The sequence below is a fragment of the Macrotis lagotis genome, chromosome X (genome assembly GCF_037893015.1).
Source record: "Macrotis lagotis isolate mMagLag1 chromosome X, bilby.v1.9.chrom.fasta, whole genome shotgun sequence".
Taxonomy (NCBI): domain Eukaryota; kingdom Metazoa; phylum Chordata; class Mammalia; order Peramelemorphia; family Peramelidae; genus Macrotis; species Macrotis lagotis.
The window spans coordinates 204,705,131-204,722,764 of record NC_133666.1 but is presented as its reverse complement, the minus strand read 5'-3'; the positions used below and the strand labels follow the sequence as shown (position 1 = coordinate 204,722,764).

General features: G+C 33.6%; 1 protein-coding gene across 4 annotated transcripts in view; it reads left to right on the top strand.

Moving 5' to 3' along the window:
• Positions 1–17,634, top strand: part of TMEM232 (transmembrane protein 232) — a 196,505-nt gene that overhangs the window by 99,100 nt on the left and 79,771 nt on the right. For all 4 annotated transcript variants that reach the window (XM_074202033.1, XM_074202034.1, XM_074202035.1 and 1 more), the window contains one exon: positions 345–523. In XM_074202033.1, coding sequence (XP_074058134.1) covers positions 345–523 — 179 coding nt within the window. The remainder of the gene's footprint in view (positions 1–344; positions 524–17,634) is intronic.

Genomic DNA, 17,634 nt, shown 5'->3' with positions numbered 1-17,634 from the left:
TCCTGACTCCAGGGCCGGTACTCTATCCACTGCACCACCTAGCCACCCCTATTTGATTCTTTTTGACATGGAGGAGAAAATTAAAGACAAAGGTTTTTCTTTTCCTTTTTTTCCTTTGCCTCCTTGTTTCAAATAAGTATTTTTATATACAACAAAAGAATTATATCTGTTTTTAAAGATTATCATTTAAGAAAGAACTTAAAATTTTACAGATAATTATTATAGATTCACAAACTCCATAGCAGTTTCACAGTAAAATTATTTTTAATTTTGCTTACTTACATAATATTTTAAATAATTGGCATAATATTTACATAAGAATTTTCTTGATTATTTTTAAATAGGTTGTCAAATGACCTGGACTGTTTACTATGGCTTAGTATACAACTTGGTGAAAATGAACCGAGAACTTGATGGAGATGAGAGCCAAGATGGACTAAGAAATTTATTCTGGAAAATTTTACAGAGAATAAAAGTGGAGGAGAAGGATAAGCGAATATTGAATGCTATAGATATAGCTGAGGTAGGTCTAAAACCAACAGGTTAAATGAGTGTCATGATAATTTATTCTTAAAATCTATTTGTAAAGAATTTGGGATTTTTCACATCTGAAGATATGACAATATGCAATTAAACATTGAAATAATATAATTTGACAGTAAGGAACAACTATTAGCTTTATCATGAAAATCGCTAATAATAACTCATATTTTTTGCTGCTTTACATTTGACCAAATGCTTTCATCATTTAAACACTATTAACTACATTTCATGGATAATAAAATGAGCTTATACAGCTTTTCTAATTTATCTAAGGCCATAATGTTAATAAGTGCTGAAAAAAAGTCAACCCTACCTTAACATGTTAATGGGCCATTGAAACATTTCTCTTTTTTCTATATTTTTAATGATTAATATTTTATTTATCAGCAATTTTTGACTTTTACTTTGTTAAATTTTGAGTTCCAAATTCTCCCACTCCCTCCCTCCCTTCTGTTCCCACCCTCACTGAGGAGGCAAACAATTTGATTATATGATTATCCCTTCCAAATAGTGACTTTCCCCATTGAAGTTTTGATTTATCAAAGATCAGCATAAGAAATTAAATGGGAATTCTGGAGGGGGGGGAGTTATGCAGAAGCCACCAATGGTATGAGACATCCAACAGGTGACACACAAAAAAGTTTCTAAACTCAAAAATACATAAAATATATATCTATTGTTTGACATCAACTCCAATTTTACAATAAGATACTGGAAACATCTCATAAAAGAGAAAGACAATGAAGATTTTCCAGAAAGCTGAGGCACTGTTTCCCTGCCCCCCACAATACAGAAGGTATAATTTTACATTTGAAGTCATGCAAAACATGTTTCTGTTTTAGTCATGTTGTTAAAGAAAACACAGACCCCAAAACAAAGAAACAAGAAAAATAAAGAAAAAGTGTGCTTTGATCTGTGTTCAGACTCTATCAGTTCATTCTCTGAAGATGGTTACCATTTTTTTATAAGTCCTTCATAATTGTCTTCCTGAAAATATCTGTCATTCACAGTTGATCATCATAAAATGTTGTTACTATATACAACATTCTCCTGGTTCTGCTCATTTCACTTTGCATCAGTTCATGTAAATCCAGGTTTTTCTGAGAGAATCCTGCTCATCCATTCAGATAGATTTCATCTCTCTCTTTTTGGGAGGGAGTCAAGGCAGTGAGTAGGGTTAAGTGACTTGCCCAAGGTCACAGAGCTAGGTAATTATTAAGTGTCTGAGGCTGGATTTGAACTCAGATACTCCTGATTCCAGGGATGGTGTTTTATTTACTGTGCCATCTAGCTACCTCAAGAATTGAAGTTCTTGAAGTTTAGGAAGAGAGAAAACTAAAGTGATATAACCCCTGGGCATGGGAAGTGAGAGCAGGGCGGATTTTAATTTTCATTCAAAGCTTTCCCGGAATTTTGGAAAATGAAGAGAAAAGGGAGGAGTGGCTGTTCTCTCACAGCAGGAGGAAAATAGAGTAGCATATGCTCAGTGGTTCCTTTCTTTTTAAGAACATAAGTGATGATATCCATCTGAACGGACTTGACCAGTGAACATGTGACTGTGTTTTATTGACAGTTCTTGAACAAGAGCTATGACAGAAACATACCCCAACCTTACTTTCATTTGCATTTTTCTTAAATTTATTCAGTTAAAGACTATATTCTATATCATCTTTCAAAGGTTTATCCAATATTATTTTTTATAAATACCTGTGGTGAAACCTGTCCTTGTGTTTGCTGGTATGAGGTCACAATAGAAAATCTTCAAAAGAGTAACCTTTAATGGTACAAGACCATTCTTAAAGAGTTTTACTCTCTCTTAGAGCATATACACAGACTATTTTATTCCAAATGTAAAATCACTATGAATTTGAGCATAAATATATCTTATAGACAAGAAGCTTTGTTAAATGAGCATTTTTTCTTTACATTACTGCTCTTGACAACATTCAAAAACTATTGGCAATATTTCCCACTCAGAGCAAATATGATTTTTCTTAAGTAACTAGATCACAATCACTTTTCTTCATGTAACTTTTTAATGCTAAGAATAGTTAAAGAAAAATCAGGTTTTTTTAAATATATAATTGCTAAAATTTAGACAACCATCTTAAGGTTGACTTTTTCTTTAGGAACTGATGGTGATGTTTGTTCTTTGTTCTTGAAGAAGACTTACAACATCAGGGAGGTGATACCCATTAATTGGATTTGAATCAAGGGGATGTTATATTAAGTCACCAGCTCCTCCACTCACTCCTCCAGAGTCATCTGGGTCAGTAGCTAGATATGAGTCAGAATGACTGGAGATAGCCCTGGATGTGAGACAATCAGAATTAAGTGACTTGCTCAAGGTCACACAGTTAGTGTCAAGTATCTGAGGCTCCTGTTCTCCTGGCTCCTAGGTTTGTGTTCTATACACTGTGCCACCTAGCTGCCCGTCTTCAGGAACTAGGAATAGGTAGGAAACTCTCCCTTCTCCCAACCCCCTCCACCACCACCCCCATCACATGGACTTGGGTCTCATATCTGTAATTAAGGTCATTACAGCTCTGACTAGAGCACTGAAATTTAAAGATGTTGATTCCTTACACATTTCTTCAGTATCAAAGAAATAACTGAGTTAGCACCTAGATAACAAGAATAATTAAAATAATCTAAGGGTGTGACTCTTTTAGTTATCTCACCTGGTTAAAAATAATTATCTTTCTTAAATAAGAATATTTCAGTGTTCAAATTAATCAGTTAAAACCTATGGGATTATACTTCTTTGAACCAATAAAAAATTTGCTGGGAGACTATGCCATGCCCTAAGGAATTTATATAAAAGGAAGAAACTAACAGAACAAACACAGATTCCATTGGTCAGAGTAGAAAAGAAAGAATGGAGTCATATAGAGATAAACCAATTTCTGGCAGCTCTGTGGCTATTTCAAAAGGAGAAGGAAAAGGTTGGATTGAATTGTGCCAATGAGAAGAAGCTTCAGTCTTATAACACCATAGCATCTGGTTGCAGAAGAACTCAGACCATCAAAGCATTAGGTAGAGAAAAGTAAAAATGTAAATTAAGGTTTGGAGTAATGTTGATTGAATTGAATAGGCCTTTCCCCCCCCCCTCCTAAAATAAACTTCCAAAAACCACAGAGGAAAAAACTACAGGGAATTTATGAGCCATATTTTCCCTAGGTTCCAAATGAACTCATTATAAACAAGAGAAACATTACAGGAGGAGATAAAATGGTCAATTTTCCTAACTTGAAATTTTTTTTCAAAAAATAACAATTCAGCCAAAATTAGAAGATAAGCTAGCAAATGAAAAAATTGCATTACATTTCTCTGATAATGGTTAAATTTTTCAAATTCAAATATGCATTAATAAGAACCTTTCCTCAATAGCAAAATGGTAAAAGAATATGAAAAAGCAGTATTCAAAGAAACAATCCAATGTATCAATAGCCATAATTTTTATAAATATTATGATAATTAATGAGATATGTAAATTAAAGGAACTTTGGTGTGTCATCATTCACCCATCAGATATGGCAAAGTTGGCAAAAATTAAAAAACAGAAAAAATATTCATGGGGTTATGGGAAAACAGATATATTTATACACTTTTTGCTTCAGTGATTTGGAAATAGGTTCCCAAGGCTGTGAGTTAGCAATGCTACTACTAGGGTCAAAACTTAAAGATCTGGAAGAAAAGGAAAATCACTTGTATGCACATTAATATTTATTTGGTAGTATTTCAGAGCTTCTATTATCAAAATGTTCAGTAACCTCAAAAAATCATTTTATCACAGTAAGGTTAAGCAAAAAAAGAAATTTAGTCTATCTTTCCTCTGGCTATATTTGCATTTAAATGCCTAAAAAATGGGCAGTCTTAATATAAATATATTAAAGTGTGATACCTAAAACTTTTACAAAATTATAAAGCCCTAAATATTTCAGAGAAATTATGAGTCAGACTTTTTCCTTTTTAAATATCTCGGACTTCCTGTACCACTCTGTTCCTCTACTTAAGTTTCATTTCTGGAATGTTTATACTTTTTAATTTATATACATAATGTAATCCTTTGATGTGTCTTGTGGCTAAAGATATCCCTCTAAAAATAAATATAAAACATGTAACTGGATAGAGAAAACTTTGACACAGATCAAATAAAGCATAACACTAAACTACTATAAGTCACATGTGCATTTATTTTGAGAAATCAATTACAATAAAGTTTTTTACCTTTTCTTACACACTATGGGTCAAAAAATGAAGCAGATTGTGATTTTTATCAATTGCATGTGTTTGCATTATCATTGATTAGAATTTATTTGCCTGTTTATCAGGCAATGAAAATAATGCAATTCTGAACATTAATCATACAACAAAATTTAATTCAAATTTACTAACATTGTTAGCATTTATTTTCAATCATCAATCAAAATTGTCTTAAATTCAGGTCAAGAACATCCTCTTTGTTGAAGCTTTTCACAAATGCCAAACAAAAATTTTAGAATACTCATAAACCTTTTTAGTTAGCCTGTTAAGTAAGCTGTTTTTAGAAGAGTATAAATTTGGGATCATTACTTCCATTTTTTAATGCAACTATATTTTTGACTATGTGTCTGAGCAGGATGGTGATGAAACATGAAAATGCACAAATAGTTTAAAAAATCTCATAGTATGTCCTATGAAAAAAATCTATCAATTTATTTTTTTAGGTTTTTGCAAGGCAATGGCGTTAAATGGCTTGCCCAAGGCCACAGCAATTTAGCTTTAAAGGATATTATTATTCCACAAAATTAGAAAGAAACCACATATTTTGAAAGATGGATATGCATATTTATTTTTTAATGCAAAAGGAGAAATATGCTTATATCATTACTCTGGCAAATTTTATGTGTATATGTATATGCATCTGTATATGTACATGTATGTGTATGTGTACATGTAAGTGCACATGCACATGTATATGTATTGTGTGTATGTATATGTGTGTATGTGTATGTGTATGTGTATGTGTATGTGTATGTGTATATGTATGTTATATATATTTGTCATTCACCTGGATATTGTTGTTTGGTTATCAGCTCATTAGTTAACATCTTGGTAAAAATTCCAATCAAAAATTTTGAAATTTGAAGATAGAATGCAAAATTTGAATTCCAGTGGGAATCACTCTACTAACAATGTTCCTATCTTCCCAGCTACGGAGAGGTAGTCATTTTAATAAAACTACAATATTCCCATGGTCACTTGAGAACATTCAAAACATAATAAACACACTGGAGCATCACACTATCACACAAGAGTATTAATTTTGCTTTCAAGTTTTGACTCAAAAATGGGTTTACTAAGCCTCTCCATTCAATAAATATCTTAGCTATACAATGTGAGGTATGTGTAGGAAATATTTTATTACTTAATATTTATTAATTTTTTAACTAAATTTGCAGTGTTTGCTGATATTTTTGTCTGAATTCTATATAACATAAATTTATGGCTCTCTTCTGTCAAATTTCCATATAAACTTCTTTTTAAAACTTTTCAAATTTGGGGGTTTGTTTGTTAACCACAATTAAAACCAGCTATAATAAACCTAAAATCTTTCTGAGACCATGGAAGCTGAGTAAGTCTCTGTGATTTTAGGTTTGAGTATGGGCAGAAGCTGAACAATACAAGAACAAATGAAACTGGTGAGTTTCCTGGAATTCAGGTCAGATGTTGTCAAGGCCCCAAATTAAGTCTATGGATGCAGTGTCCATAAAGTTAACAGGCTGAGTTTGGTCTTACCTCAGGGAAAGATAGAGGCAGGGTTAGTGAGCCCAGATGTGTAGATGGGTAAAGAGTAAAGAATAGAATGGATAGAAACCCAAAAGTGGAGCCTGTTAGTGCTGACAATATGAATGTAAAGTAAGGGCTTGGAATGGGAAAGAGGTTTGAAGAGGTTTTTGACTCATTGAGCACTGTAAAACTTGATAAACAATTTCAAATAGTTAAAATCAAGTAAAACTAGTCTGGTCACTTAACAAAGTTCTTTTTTCTTCTTCTTTTCTTCGTATGTTTCTCTTCAAAACTTTTGTGATACCTGGTTTGTGATTGACAAGTAGCCACAATGAGATGTTGGTGAACATGGTATTATGATCCCCCAAGAGCCACCAGGAAGGAATTGGGACCCAGCTTTATAAGATATTTGTCCTAGTTGGTTGACTGAGTAACTTGATCATCAGATTGTTCAACCAACATTAGTTCATTCATTCACTTATGACTTCCCCAGATTAATGAAGAAAACATAAAGTGGGCTTGGATTGGGGCTTCTACTTCAGAAGCCCTCTTGAAGATTTTTGAAGGGGTACAATCAGTTGGCAATAAAGATTGCTATAAAAAAAAGCACAGAAAAGAAGCTTCAAATAGTGTTAAAGAGTAATAAAGGGCAACTATCTAAAACAGATCTCCAAATAATCTGTAATATAAAGTGCAAGGACTTATTCTCATGGACCTTTGATTAGACTTTCAAGGAGAGAGCAGGGAAAACAAGGTACTTTCTTTTTCTCTCTCTTCAAAATCCTGCTCAGGTTGAAGATTATAGAGATACCAGACAGAAAATAAAATAAATTTTTTTCTGGTTTATACAAATTTACATTGTAAACAAGAGACTAAATTATAACTGGAATGTTTTATATTTACTGTAAAATTTTAAAATATAGTTTAAAGATTTTCTAACTGCTTATCTCAGTGGATTGTGGGGGACATCTGTAGCTCCCATGTATACAGAGAGATGGTTTAGGCCTCTATTACTCCCTCCCATTCCTAGACAGTGAAAAGAAAGAGATTTGATTAGAGAATAAAGAGAACTGAAGCTGGTTTGAAATTATTCATTACTATCTAATCATTTATTCACCCCCTATTGAAATAGTCTATGTAGCTTGAGCAATTAATTTCAATTAAATAGCAATTAATTGGTACTGTATGAGGAAATAATGTGTCAGAGAAATTCAGTGGAATGTTAGATTAAAATCTGATTAGGAAAAAAAGATGAGATGAACTAAGAAAAGAACTGAATATAATGTATTGAATCAGAAGTTTTGAAGTTTGTTGGGATTTAATCAAAGTCCTCTGAAAGGGAAAAAAAGCACAAGAGTTAAGTTACAAGTATGGATAAGAATAGAATAGATAAAAACTTAAAAGTGGAGCCTGTTAGTACTGACAATATGAATGTAAAGTAAGGGTTTGGAATGGGAAAGAGGTTTGAAGAGGTTTTTGACCTCATTGAGATAAGAATATGGGATTTTAGAGTAATGACAGTAATTTCAGAGAGATGATATTAAACCAAGTTATATAGAAACCATAAATGGAATTATTTGAGTATAGAATACTAAAATTCTGTCCTTGAAAGACCATTAAAAGAGTATCCTAAACTTTAGAGCCTTATGGACTCCAAAAGAGTCAGATGGTAATATGAGACTGCCACCATGAATCTTTGAAAGTGAGCTAACTAAAGCAATTAAGCTCTATAATTTGAATTGTTGGCTGCTAATGACCCTTGGGAAAACTTCTATTTATGATTGTAGGTTCAATTTTGATCTGGTTGAAGTTTGTCCTGAAACTAAATTATAATGTGGTCTCATTTAAAGTGAAATGTGTTTTCCTATTAAGATAATTAATTGTGTTCAACCAGAACTTAATGCAAAATACACTTGATATTTGGCACTGAAGTTATGTGATAAGAAATTGTATCGATCAGAAAAACCTGAATTCAAATTCAAATAAGTCAACTTCACCATAGTTTGTCTCCTCAACTGCATAGTGTATAATGTGGCTAATAATAACACCTATATTCCCAGATTATAAACCATTTAGCATAGTATCTGGAACATAGCAAATTATATCTATTTGTCTGTATATCTACTATTTATATATATATATATATGTATACATATATGTATATATATCCTCTGTAGTGCATATTACTATAAATGGTAGTTGATACTAGTTTTTGAATGTGTTTAGTATAGAATGCCAAATTGATAAATGGATAAAGTTATATTCTATATAAGAGTATCCTGAAATGAATTCAACTGAATTGACGTTATTTGATTTGCAAATTTTTGTGCAGTATTTTAAAACTCCATAATGTTGTTTATGTCATTGCTAGGATTCTAATTTTTCTTTTAGAATAATTTTAAAGAAATCATAATATTAGTCCTAGTGAGGTAGGGGAGAGGGTGTCAAGATGACAGCATGATGTCAGGAATTCCTGAAAACTCTTCCCCCCAAAACTTGAGATGCTGTAAAATTGTGACTCTAACCAAATTCTAGAGGGGGGGAAATCTCACAGAGAGACTGTGTGAAGCAATTTTCCAGCCCAAGAGGGCTTGGTGGATCCTTACAAAAGGTCTGTCCCAACAGGACAATATTGGAAGAAGCTATAGCACAGCCTGGGCGATAGCCACATTGTGCCAGATAAAGCCAGCTCCAGAATCCCAATAACTGCCCACTGGGGCACCTGAGTCCCTGGGGGCACCTGGGGCCACCACAGCAGGAGTGCTTCCCAGACCTCTTGACCCAGGGATTTCTAGGGATGGCTTGGAGGGTTGGCAGGAGAATTCTACCATACCAGAGTGAGCCAGTGCAGGCCTCAGGGCAGTCCAGGGAAACTGAGAAGTCACTCAGTAGATGCTCTCAAAGTGCTCAGCTCACAGACAATAAAGGGGTGAGGAGGCAGTGCAGAGGTCTCTTTGCTGTCCCTGGGGCAAGACTGCTGCTTGCCCATACTCAGATACAGGTTGCAGTCTGAGCCCCAATACTGCCATAGAGTACCAGAGATCCTCCTCACAGCTCCAGGGCAGAAGGGAGGATCTGTGGTCATTCATAGACCAGAGTACAGGACAGGAGAACAACCAGACACCCTCATAAGTCATTGGAGGAATTAGAGAGTCCCTGGAAGGGTATGTACATAAAACCCCCAAAAGTGTGAAAGTGCAGTAAATCAGGTCATAGACTGAGGAAATAAACAACAGAAGAAAGAATCTGATCCTAGAAAATTACTTTGGTCCCATGGAAGATCAAAATACACACACACACACACACACACAAACACACACACACACACACACACACACACACACACACACATACACATACACACATTAACAAAGTCAAAGTTTCTGTATCCAGCACCTCCAAGAAAAATAGAAATTGGTCTTAGGCTATGGAAGTGCTCAAAAAAAAAAAAAGATTGAAAAGCAAGTAATGGAGGTAGAAGAAAAACTAAGAAGAGAAATGAGAGAAAATCATGAAAACCAAGTTAGCAGCTTGGTGAAGGAGATATAAAAAAGTGATTGTTTAAAATAGCAAGTTAAAAAACAGTTTAGGTCAAATGGAAAAAGCAGTCCAACAAGTCAACAAGGAGAAGAATGCCTTACAAAGCAGAATTGACCAGTAGGAAAAAGGGATTAAAAAAACTCTCTGAAGAAAATAACATTTTCTGAGGTGGCTAGGTGGTACAATGGATAGAGCATTGGCCTTGGAATCAGGAGTGCCTGGGTTCAAATCCAGCCTCAGACACTTAATAACAATTACCTAGCTCTGTGGCCTTGGGCAAGCCACTTAACTGCATTTGCCTTGCAACCCCCCCCCCTCAAAAATATAACATTTTTGGATATAGAATGAAGGTAAAGGAAACTAATGACTTTGTGAGAAATTAAGGAACAATAAAACCAAAAAATGAAAAACTAGAAGAAAATGTGAAATATCTCATTGGAAAAATAACTGACCTGGAAAACAGATCCAGAAGAGAGAATTTAGAAATTTTGGGGGCTACCTGAAAGTCATGACCAAGAAAAAAATGTATACTTCATTTTTCAAGAAATAATCCAGGAGCAGCCAAATGCACAGTGGAGGGACAACTAGTTGGCACAGTGGATAAAGAACCAGCCCTGGAGTCAGGAGGACCTGAATTCAAATCCAGCCTCGGACATTTAATAATTACCTAGTTGTGTGACTTTGGGCAAATCACTTAAAAAAAGAAAAGAAATAAAACAGAAAATTTGACCTGAGATCCTAGAAGCAGTAAAATAGAAATTTAGGAAATCTACCAATCACCACTTGAAAGATATCGCCCCCCCAAAAAAAAAAATCCCAGGAATAATACAGCCAAATTCCAGAAACCCCAAGTCAAAGAGAAAATACTACAAGCAGCCAGAGAGAGAAAATTCAATTGCCGTAGAGCTATAGTTAGGATTTGACATCATCTACATTAAGGGCTCATCTACATAAGAACTTGGAATATCATATTCTAGAAGGTCAAAGAGCTTGGATTACATCTGAGAATCAACTACCCAGAAAAACTGAATATTCCCTTTCAGGGGGCAAAAAATGAACTTTCAGTGAAACAGGTAACTTACAAACTTTCCTGTTGAAATGACCAGAATTGAACAGAAAGTTTGATCTTCAAGTACAGGACTCATGGAAAGCATAGAGAGGGTGAACAGGAAGGGCAAATTATGAGGGATTTAATGATATTGAACTGTATGTATTCCAGCATGGGAAGAAGATTCTGATAATTCACATGAACCTTCTTATTTACAGGAGCAGTTATAAGGAAGATAGATAGATAGATAGATAGATAGATAGATAGATAGATAGATAGATAGATAGATAGATAGATAGACAAGATAGGAAGGAGCTGAAAATAATGGTATAATATAGTAAAAAGATGGAGTCAATGGGTGAAAAAAGGAATGTACTGGGAGAAAGGGAAAGGAGAAGTAGACGGACTAAATTATTTCATGTAAAAGAGTCAAGAAAAAGTTTTGGCAATGGAGTAGAAAGGAGTGAAAGGTGAGGGGAAATGAGTGAGCCTTCATTCTCATCAGAAATTGCTCAGAGAGGAAATAACATAGACACTTAATAGGGTATAGAAATATATCTTGCCCTAGAGGAAAAAGAAGGGATGGGAAAAGGGGGAAAGGGGGATGGGAGGGGAGTTCATGGGAAAAAGTAGTCAGATACAATACATTTTTGAGTAAGGACAGGGTAAAAGGAGAGAACAGAATAGATGGGAGTGGGAAGCAGTAGAATGAAGGTAAATACAGTTAATAATAGCAACTGTGGGAAAAAAAATTGAAGCAACTTCTCTGATGGACTTATGATACAAAATGCAGTATATCCCAGAGACAGAGCTGATGGTATCCGAACACAGACTGAAATACATTTTTTGGGGGAAGAACAGTTTATTTTTACTTCTCACAACAAGACTATTGAAGTCATGTGGAAATAAATCATTGAAGAAATTATATCAGAAACAACATTAATTTTAAAATTGATGACAAAAATGATTTCTTTCATAATGTCATTAAGTTATAAATTGAGTTGTTATAAAATATGATCACAATATTTGAAAACTGTTAAGTATTTAATGTGCCAACTATTTAATTAATGCCATTAGAATATGAATTGAACAGTTAAAAATGTGATCACCCAGCTTGAAAACTGTTAAGTATTTCATTACATATATTTTGATTTTGCTTTAAAATGGATAATAGTAACTTATTTTTGGAAGACTGGAGGTGCAGGGGAGTGAGAAGTTCCACAGACTTCTTAAAGTATCCTCTATTAGGTTCCTTGGGATATTGTATTTGGGCAGGATCACATAATCTTATCAGCCATATTGGTCTGATGAGAAATTAGAACCTCTTCATAACTTGTAAATCATAAGGACTTGTTTATTTTTTAAGTGACATATCTGAAAGGTTACTTAGTCATTAAGTATGAAAATAATTTCCATCTCCTGTCATCCTGATTTATATCTGACCACTGCATACAGATGGCTCTGGAGAAGAAAGTGAGGCTGGTGACTTAGCACAGCATCCCCTCACTCAGATTCACTTCATGTACTTGTCATGACATCACCTCCTTGGATGGCACGGTCTTCTTCAAGAATGACTGACAAGCATTATTATTATCAAAATAACGAAATTGTACCTGAGTAGTATATATTGAAGTTTCATCTTTTAGAGAGGTTAGTACCAACTCTAGTTTTAAAGATTTTATATTTACCTAAGAATTTTCCTAGGCAATATGAATATCTGTTAGTCTGGAGGCTTACAGCAAGTAGCCAGCATTTGTCTCAGTTTTTGAATGAACATGTTCATCGAATGTTTACAATTTCAGAATGTGGCTATTATTGATTGATTCCTGCTCCAGAATGGATTTCAATTGAATAGGATGAATAAGATAAGACCTTATATTACTTCTTTTTATGACAATAATGTAATAATAGCAATAACTTAACCCTAAGTTATGATTAGTGGAATGTACTATTTGAAGTGAAATCTGTTGGGACTGTAATTTGATATTTTTCTGAGTTTTGATTTCAAATATGATTCTTACAAATTGTCATTAAGACAAAAATCCACCATTCAAAGGTGTTGCCCAAAGAGGGTCTAGTTTGAGAGCTGCTTCAGAAGAAGAGATAATCTAATATAGGAGTCTCTTGACTCAGTTTTCTCATTGTTCTCTTTTCTTTCTGAACAGATTATTTTCCTCTCTGATCTGAGCTTGGCTAAGATGCCAAAGAACTTTGCTGCACAATTAGGTTTTCCAAAAATAAAAGTTAATTAATTAATCTTACCTGGAATCAGATAGGACCAAGACTTTAAGTATGTTTTAGTAAGAAGTTCTCAAAATTGGATTAATGCTTTTACATATAAAATTAAATTAACAATTGTGTAAAGAAAATTTTAAGTTAAGGGAGTTTTTTCCTGTTTCATAATATTGAGAAGGACTCATTAACAAGTCAAACCCCTATCCATCTTTTAAAAATATTCTTCCTTCAACCTGTATTTAGCATTATCCATATTACACACAGAGTTCAGGTAAAGATAGAAAGAGCAATAAATTTTCTGAACTCCTAGGTGAATTATTGGTTCCTAATTTGATGATCTTATAGCTCTGTTGCTAATAAGAGCTGAATTTTAGATTTTAGCATCAAAACCTAAAGAACCAATTGACTAGACCAAGAGGAATCTATCATAAGGATAAAAAAGCTATGTATATGATTATATATCTGGTACTCAAAAATCTGGGACTTAGGATAAGTGATACTGATTTAAATGGTTGTTTGAAGTTATTATCAGGAACAAGAAGACTTTGTGGTATTTAATATTGATGATCATAGTTTCTCTCTTGCTTTGATGTTTCCTGGTGAGTATGTTTGCCTCCTAGAGGGATAAGCTCAAATTCATTTTATTTATTTTTCATGTGTCCTGGATGATAACTTCTGCAGCCTTCATTAATTAAAACTCTGGCTTCTGTTAATAGTAATCCTGCTTGACCAAAACCTGATTTATGAAAAAATAATGCTAATTATTTTATATTCCTCAAATAGAAGTCAATAGGAAGTGTCACTTTCCAAAATAACTGTTATTTGTTAGAACTGCTTTGTTTTCTTGGTTATCTTGGTGATATGTAAATCTCCCCCACTCAGTCTGTTGTACATTGTGAACCTCTAAATGTAATTTAATGTGTTATGTGACTTAGTTTACTTATAGAATCTGTTTAAGAAAGTTTGTCTCAGGGGATGCATGAGATTATGATTTTGCTTAACTGATTTTGTTTTATGCTTTTGTTACATTGAAGGAAGTACAACATTATCATTATATTATATGTTATATTCATGGCTATATGCCTTCTTTTCTACAGTTGTTTTCAATGCCTGGGTAATCTCCCTATATTGTGTAGTGCACTGTTACCCAGTTACTTACACTCCCAGTAGAAGTTTAAGCATTGAGACTTACTCAATTTATTCCTTTGAATATTATCAAGCTCGAGACAATCTAAAGTGTCAAGAGAATATCTCCAATGATGTGGGTTATTTTAATGAACTTTGATACTTAACCTAACTCTATTCTGTAATTATGCTTCCATTACTATGAGAAAGTAGGGGTTTAAAAAGTTCCTATAGAGAGACACCTTATTATTTATTAGTATTGTTTGAGGCTAGGAAAAAAAATATGTAACCCAAAGTTTGCAGTAGAGGTCAGACTAATGTCAGAGACAATTTGGGGAAGCCATGGCTTAAGGGAATTTTTAAATGCTATCCAAGTCTTGTTCTGAATCCACCAAAATCCTCTATTTTTGATTTCCCTAATTGGATGGAATATTTTTTATTTACCTGCTGATAGACAACTCAAGCAATCTTACCTGGGAAACTTCCCATTTCTGGCAACTGCTCTCATGCATTTAGTGTGCTGATCTTCCTGTCTGAGCTCTAAATTATATATACCTCACAGACATATCTATTTCAAACTCTCTCCCCTCTGTCAAATGACTGGTTAAAATTCTTCTAAAACCTTTTTCTGATGTTGGGGTTTGTTCTTAACTGATAGTATCTCAAGGAAAGGATGATGTCCCACAATGTGAAAGGGTTAGCACTGGAATCCTCATTTGTTTGTTCACTTTTACTATACTGAAAATTTTTGATGTGCCCAGTTAGTGTATTTAAAAGGTAGATTGTCTAATTTTCATTATATCAACTATAACAAAATGGACAAGTGGTTTAAAAAGATTGCAGTAAGTGAGTGAAGTGAGTAGAACCAGAAAAACATTACACTCACTGCCAGCAACATGGGCTGATGATCAATTATGATGGACTTGATTATTTTTGCAATACAATAATTAAACACAAAATCAAAAGACTTGTGATGGAAAATGCCATCCTTATCCAGAGAAGGAACTGTGGAGTTAAATAAGCAAGCCAAAGTTTACTATTTTCAATTTAAAAAAAGTTGTCTTATGAATTATGTTTATTTCTTCTCTCTAAATTATTTCCTCTTCCATTTGGATGTGATTCTTCCTTCACATGAATAATATGTATCTTTGTTTAGCATTGTTATAGATGTAGAGTCTATGTTACATTGTGCTCTATCAAGGAAAGGAGAGTGAGGTAAGGGAAAAAGGGAGGGAGAAAAATGTTAAAAAAAATGATTGTTAAAACTACCATTACATGTAGTTGGAAAAAGAAAGAAAGAAGCAAGAAGGAAAAAAAAAAGTTTGCAGCAAAAAACATAAAGAATGGAAATAAAATGGAGGCGTAAGTGAACAACAAGAAAATGGCACACCCAAACTTGTTTGTCTTGGTACAAACCACACAGTAAACATTCACAAAACAATAATAATAGCTCACATTTATATGGTGCTTACTATTTACCAGATACTGTGCTAAGAACTTTATAACTATCATCCTCACATCAGGGAGACAGGATCAGATTGTTTAAGATGAGAAAAAGGGAAAATGATCATTGTTGGAGAGGATGTGGAAAAATTCAGACACTGATGCACTACTGGTGGAATTGTAAACTGATTACTCATTCTTGAGAACAATCTGGACCTATACCCAAAGAACAATAAAACTGTTCATACCCTTCAATCCAACAATACCAATACTTGGTCTATATTGCAAAGAAATCATAAAAACAGGAAAAGTCTCACATATTCAAAAATATTTATAGCAGGTTGCTTTGTAGGAGCAAAGAACTGGAAACTGAGAAGATACCCATCAATAGGGGAATAGTTGAACAAGTTATGGTTTATGAATATTGTTCTATAAGAAATCATGAGCAATTGGACGTTAGAGAAACATGGAAAGGCCTGCATGAACAGATGCTCTCTGTGAAGAGAAAATTATACACATTAACAGCAACATTATGAGATGATCAACTATGATGGATGCAGTTCTCAGCACTTTAGAGATCAAGGACAACCCTGAGAGATCTGCTATGGACAATGCCATCCTTATGGGGGGGGGGATTTCTTTTATGTTTTTTTTCTTTTTCTTTTTTTCTCATGTATTTTCCTTTCCCTTAGTTCTAATTCCTCTTTCACAGCATGACTAATATGAAAATCTGTTGTACATGTACAGCTTTTACCAGATTGTTCACCTCCATGGGGAGGGGAGAAGAAGGAGTGGAACTCATAAATTTGCAAATGGATAAATGTTGAAAAAAACTACCATTGCAAGTAATTGGAAAAAGTAAAATAAAATTTCAATTGAAACAACAGGGAGGTAGGTGGTATTCTGTTTTTCAGATAAAGAAACCAAGGCCAACAGGGTTAAAGGACTTGTCTAGATATAGCCAGACTAGTAAGTGTTGGGGGCCAAATTTAATTCAAATCTTACTGACTGTAGACATAGAGCTCTATCCACTGATATACCTAGCAACTCACTTGTGACATAAAAACAAAAATGATCTATTTAATCAGATCTGAGAAGAAATCAGATTATTCAAACTTGGAATTATAAAGATCATTTGAACTACATTCATTACTATTAATGATGAATCCCACCTAACTTCTATCTTGAGCTTTTGGATTCATTAGCTATTGATAGAAGGAAGCACAGTTGTGTTGGAGCCAGTATGAACTTGTTGCCTGAGTATTAAATCAGACATTTACAGAATAACAGTATAATTTAGGGTCTAACCAATTGTTTTTTTAATGACATAGACTTAAGAAACTGATGAATAAAATGTTAAGAGGGTGACTAAACTTTAAAGTACATCATATGTACCCCCCCCGAGAATCAGTTGTTAAACATTTACTAACAAACTCCTATAATGACATAATCACAATTTGGCAAAATATTTAGAAACTAACTTCCCCCTCCCCTTTTGGTGGAAAAAATTTAAATATCAATTATAAAAATTTTCATAAATGTACACTTTAAAAACTTGTAATTTTTCAATTATAATTTTCTAAACCATTTAAATAATTTTGAGTGAATATTTTTAAGTTAAAAATATAAGACAGTCAGCATTTTCTGAATACCTTCCAAAAAAAACTTTTGACATTAGAACATTATTTGCCAAATTTCAACAAAATCTTTTGCAAAATATTGGAGAGGATTAAAAAAATGGTACTTTGATTTTATAAATGCAGTCAATGAGGAAATTTCCCTTTTGGATAATATATATCTTGTGAGATATGGTTTTCATCTCTTATAAACACTTTATAAGCATTTTATAAACAATCTAACATATAAACAGTTTAAGAATATTGGGCTGCTACACATGACAGTGGAGCTTTGAGTTAAGAAGCTGACTG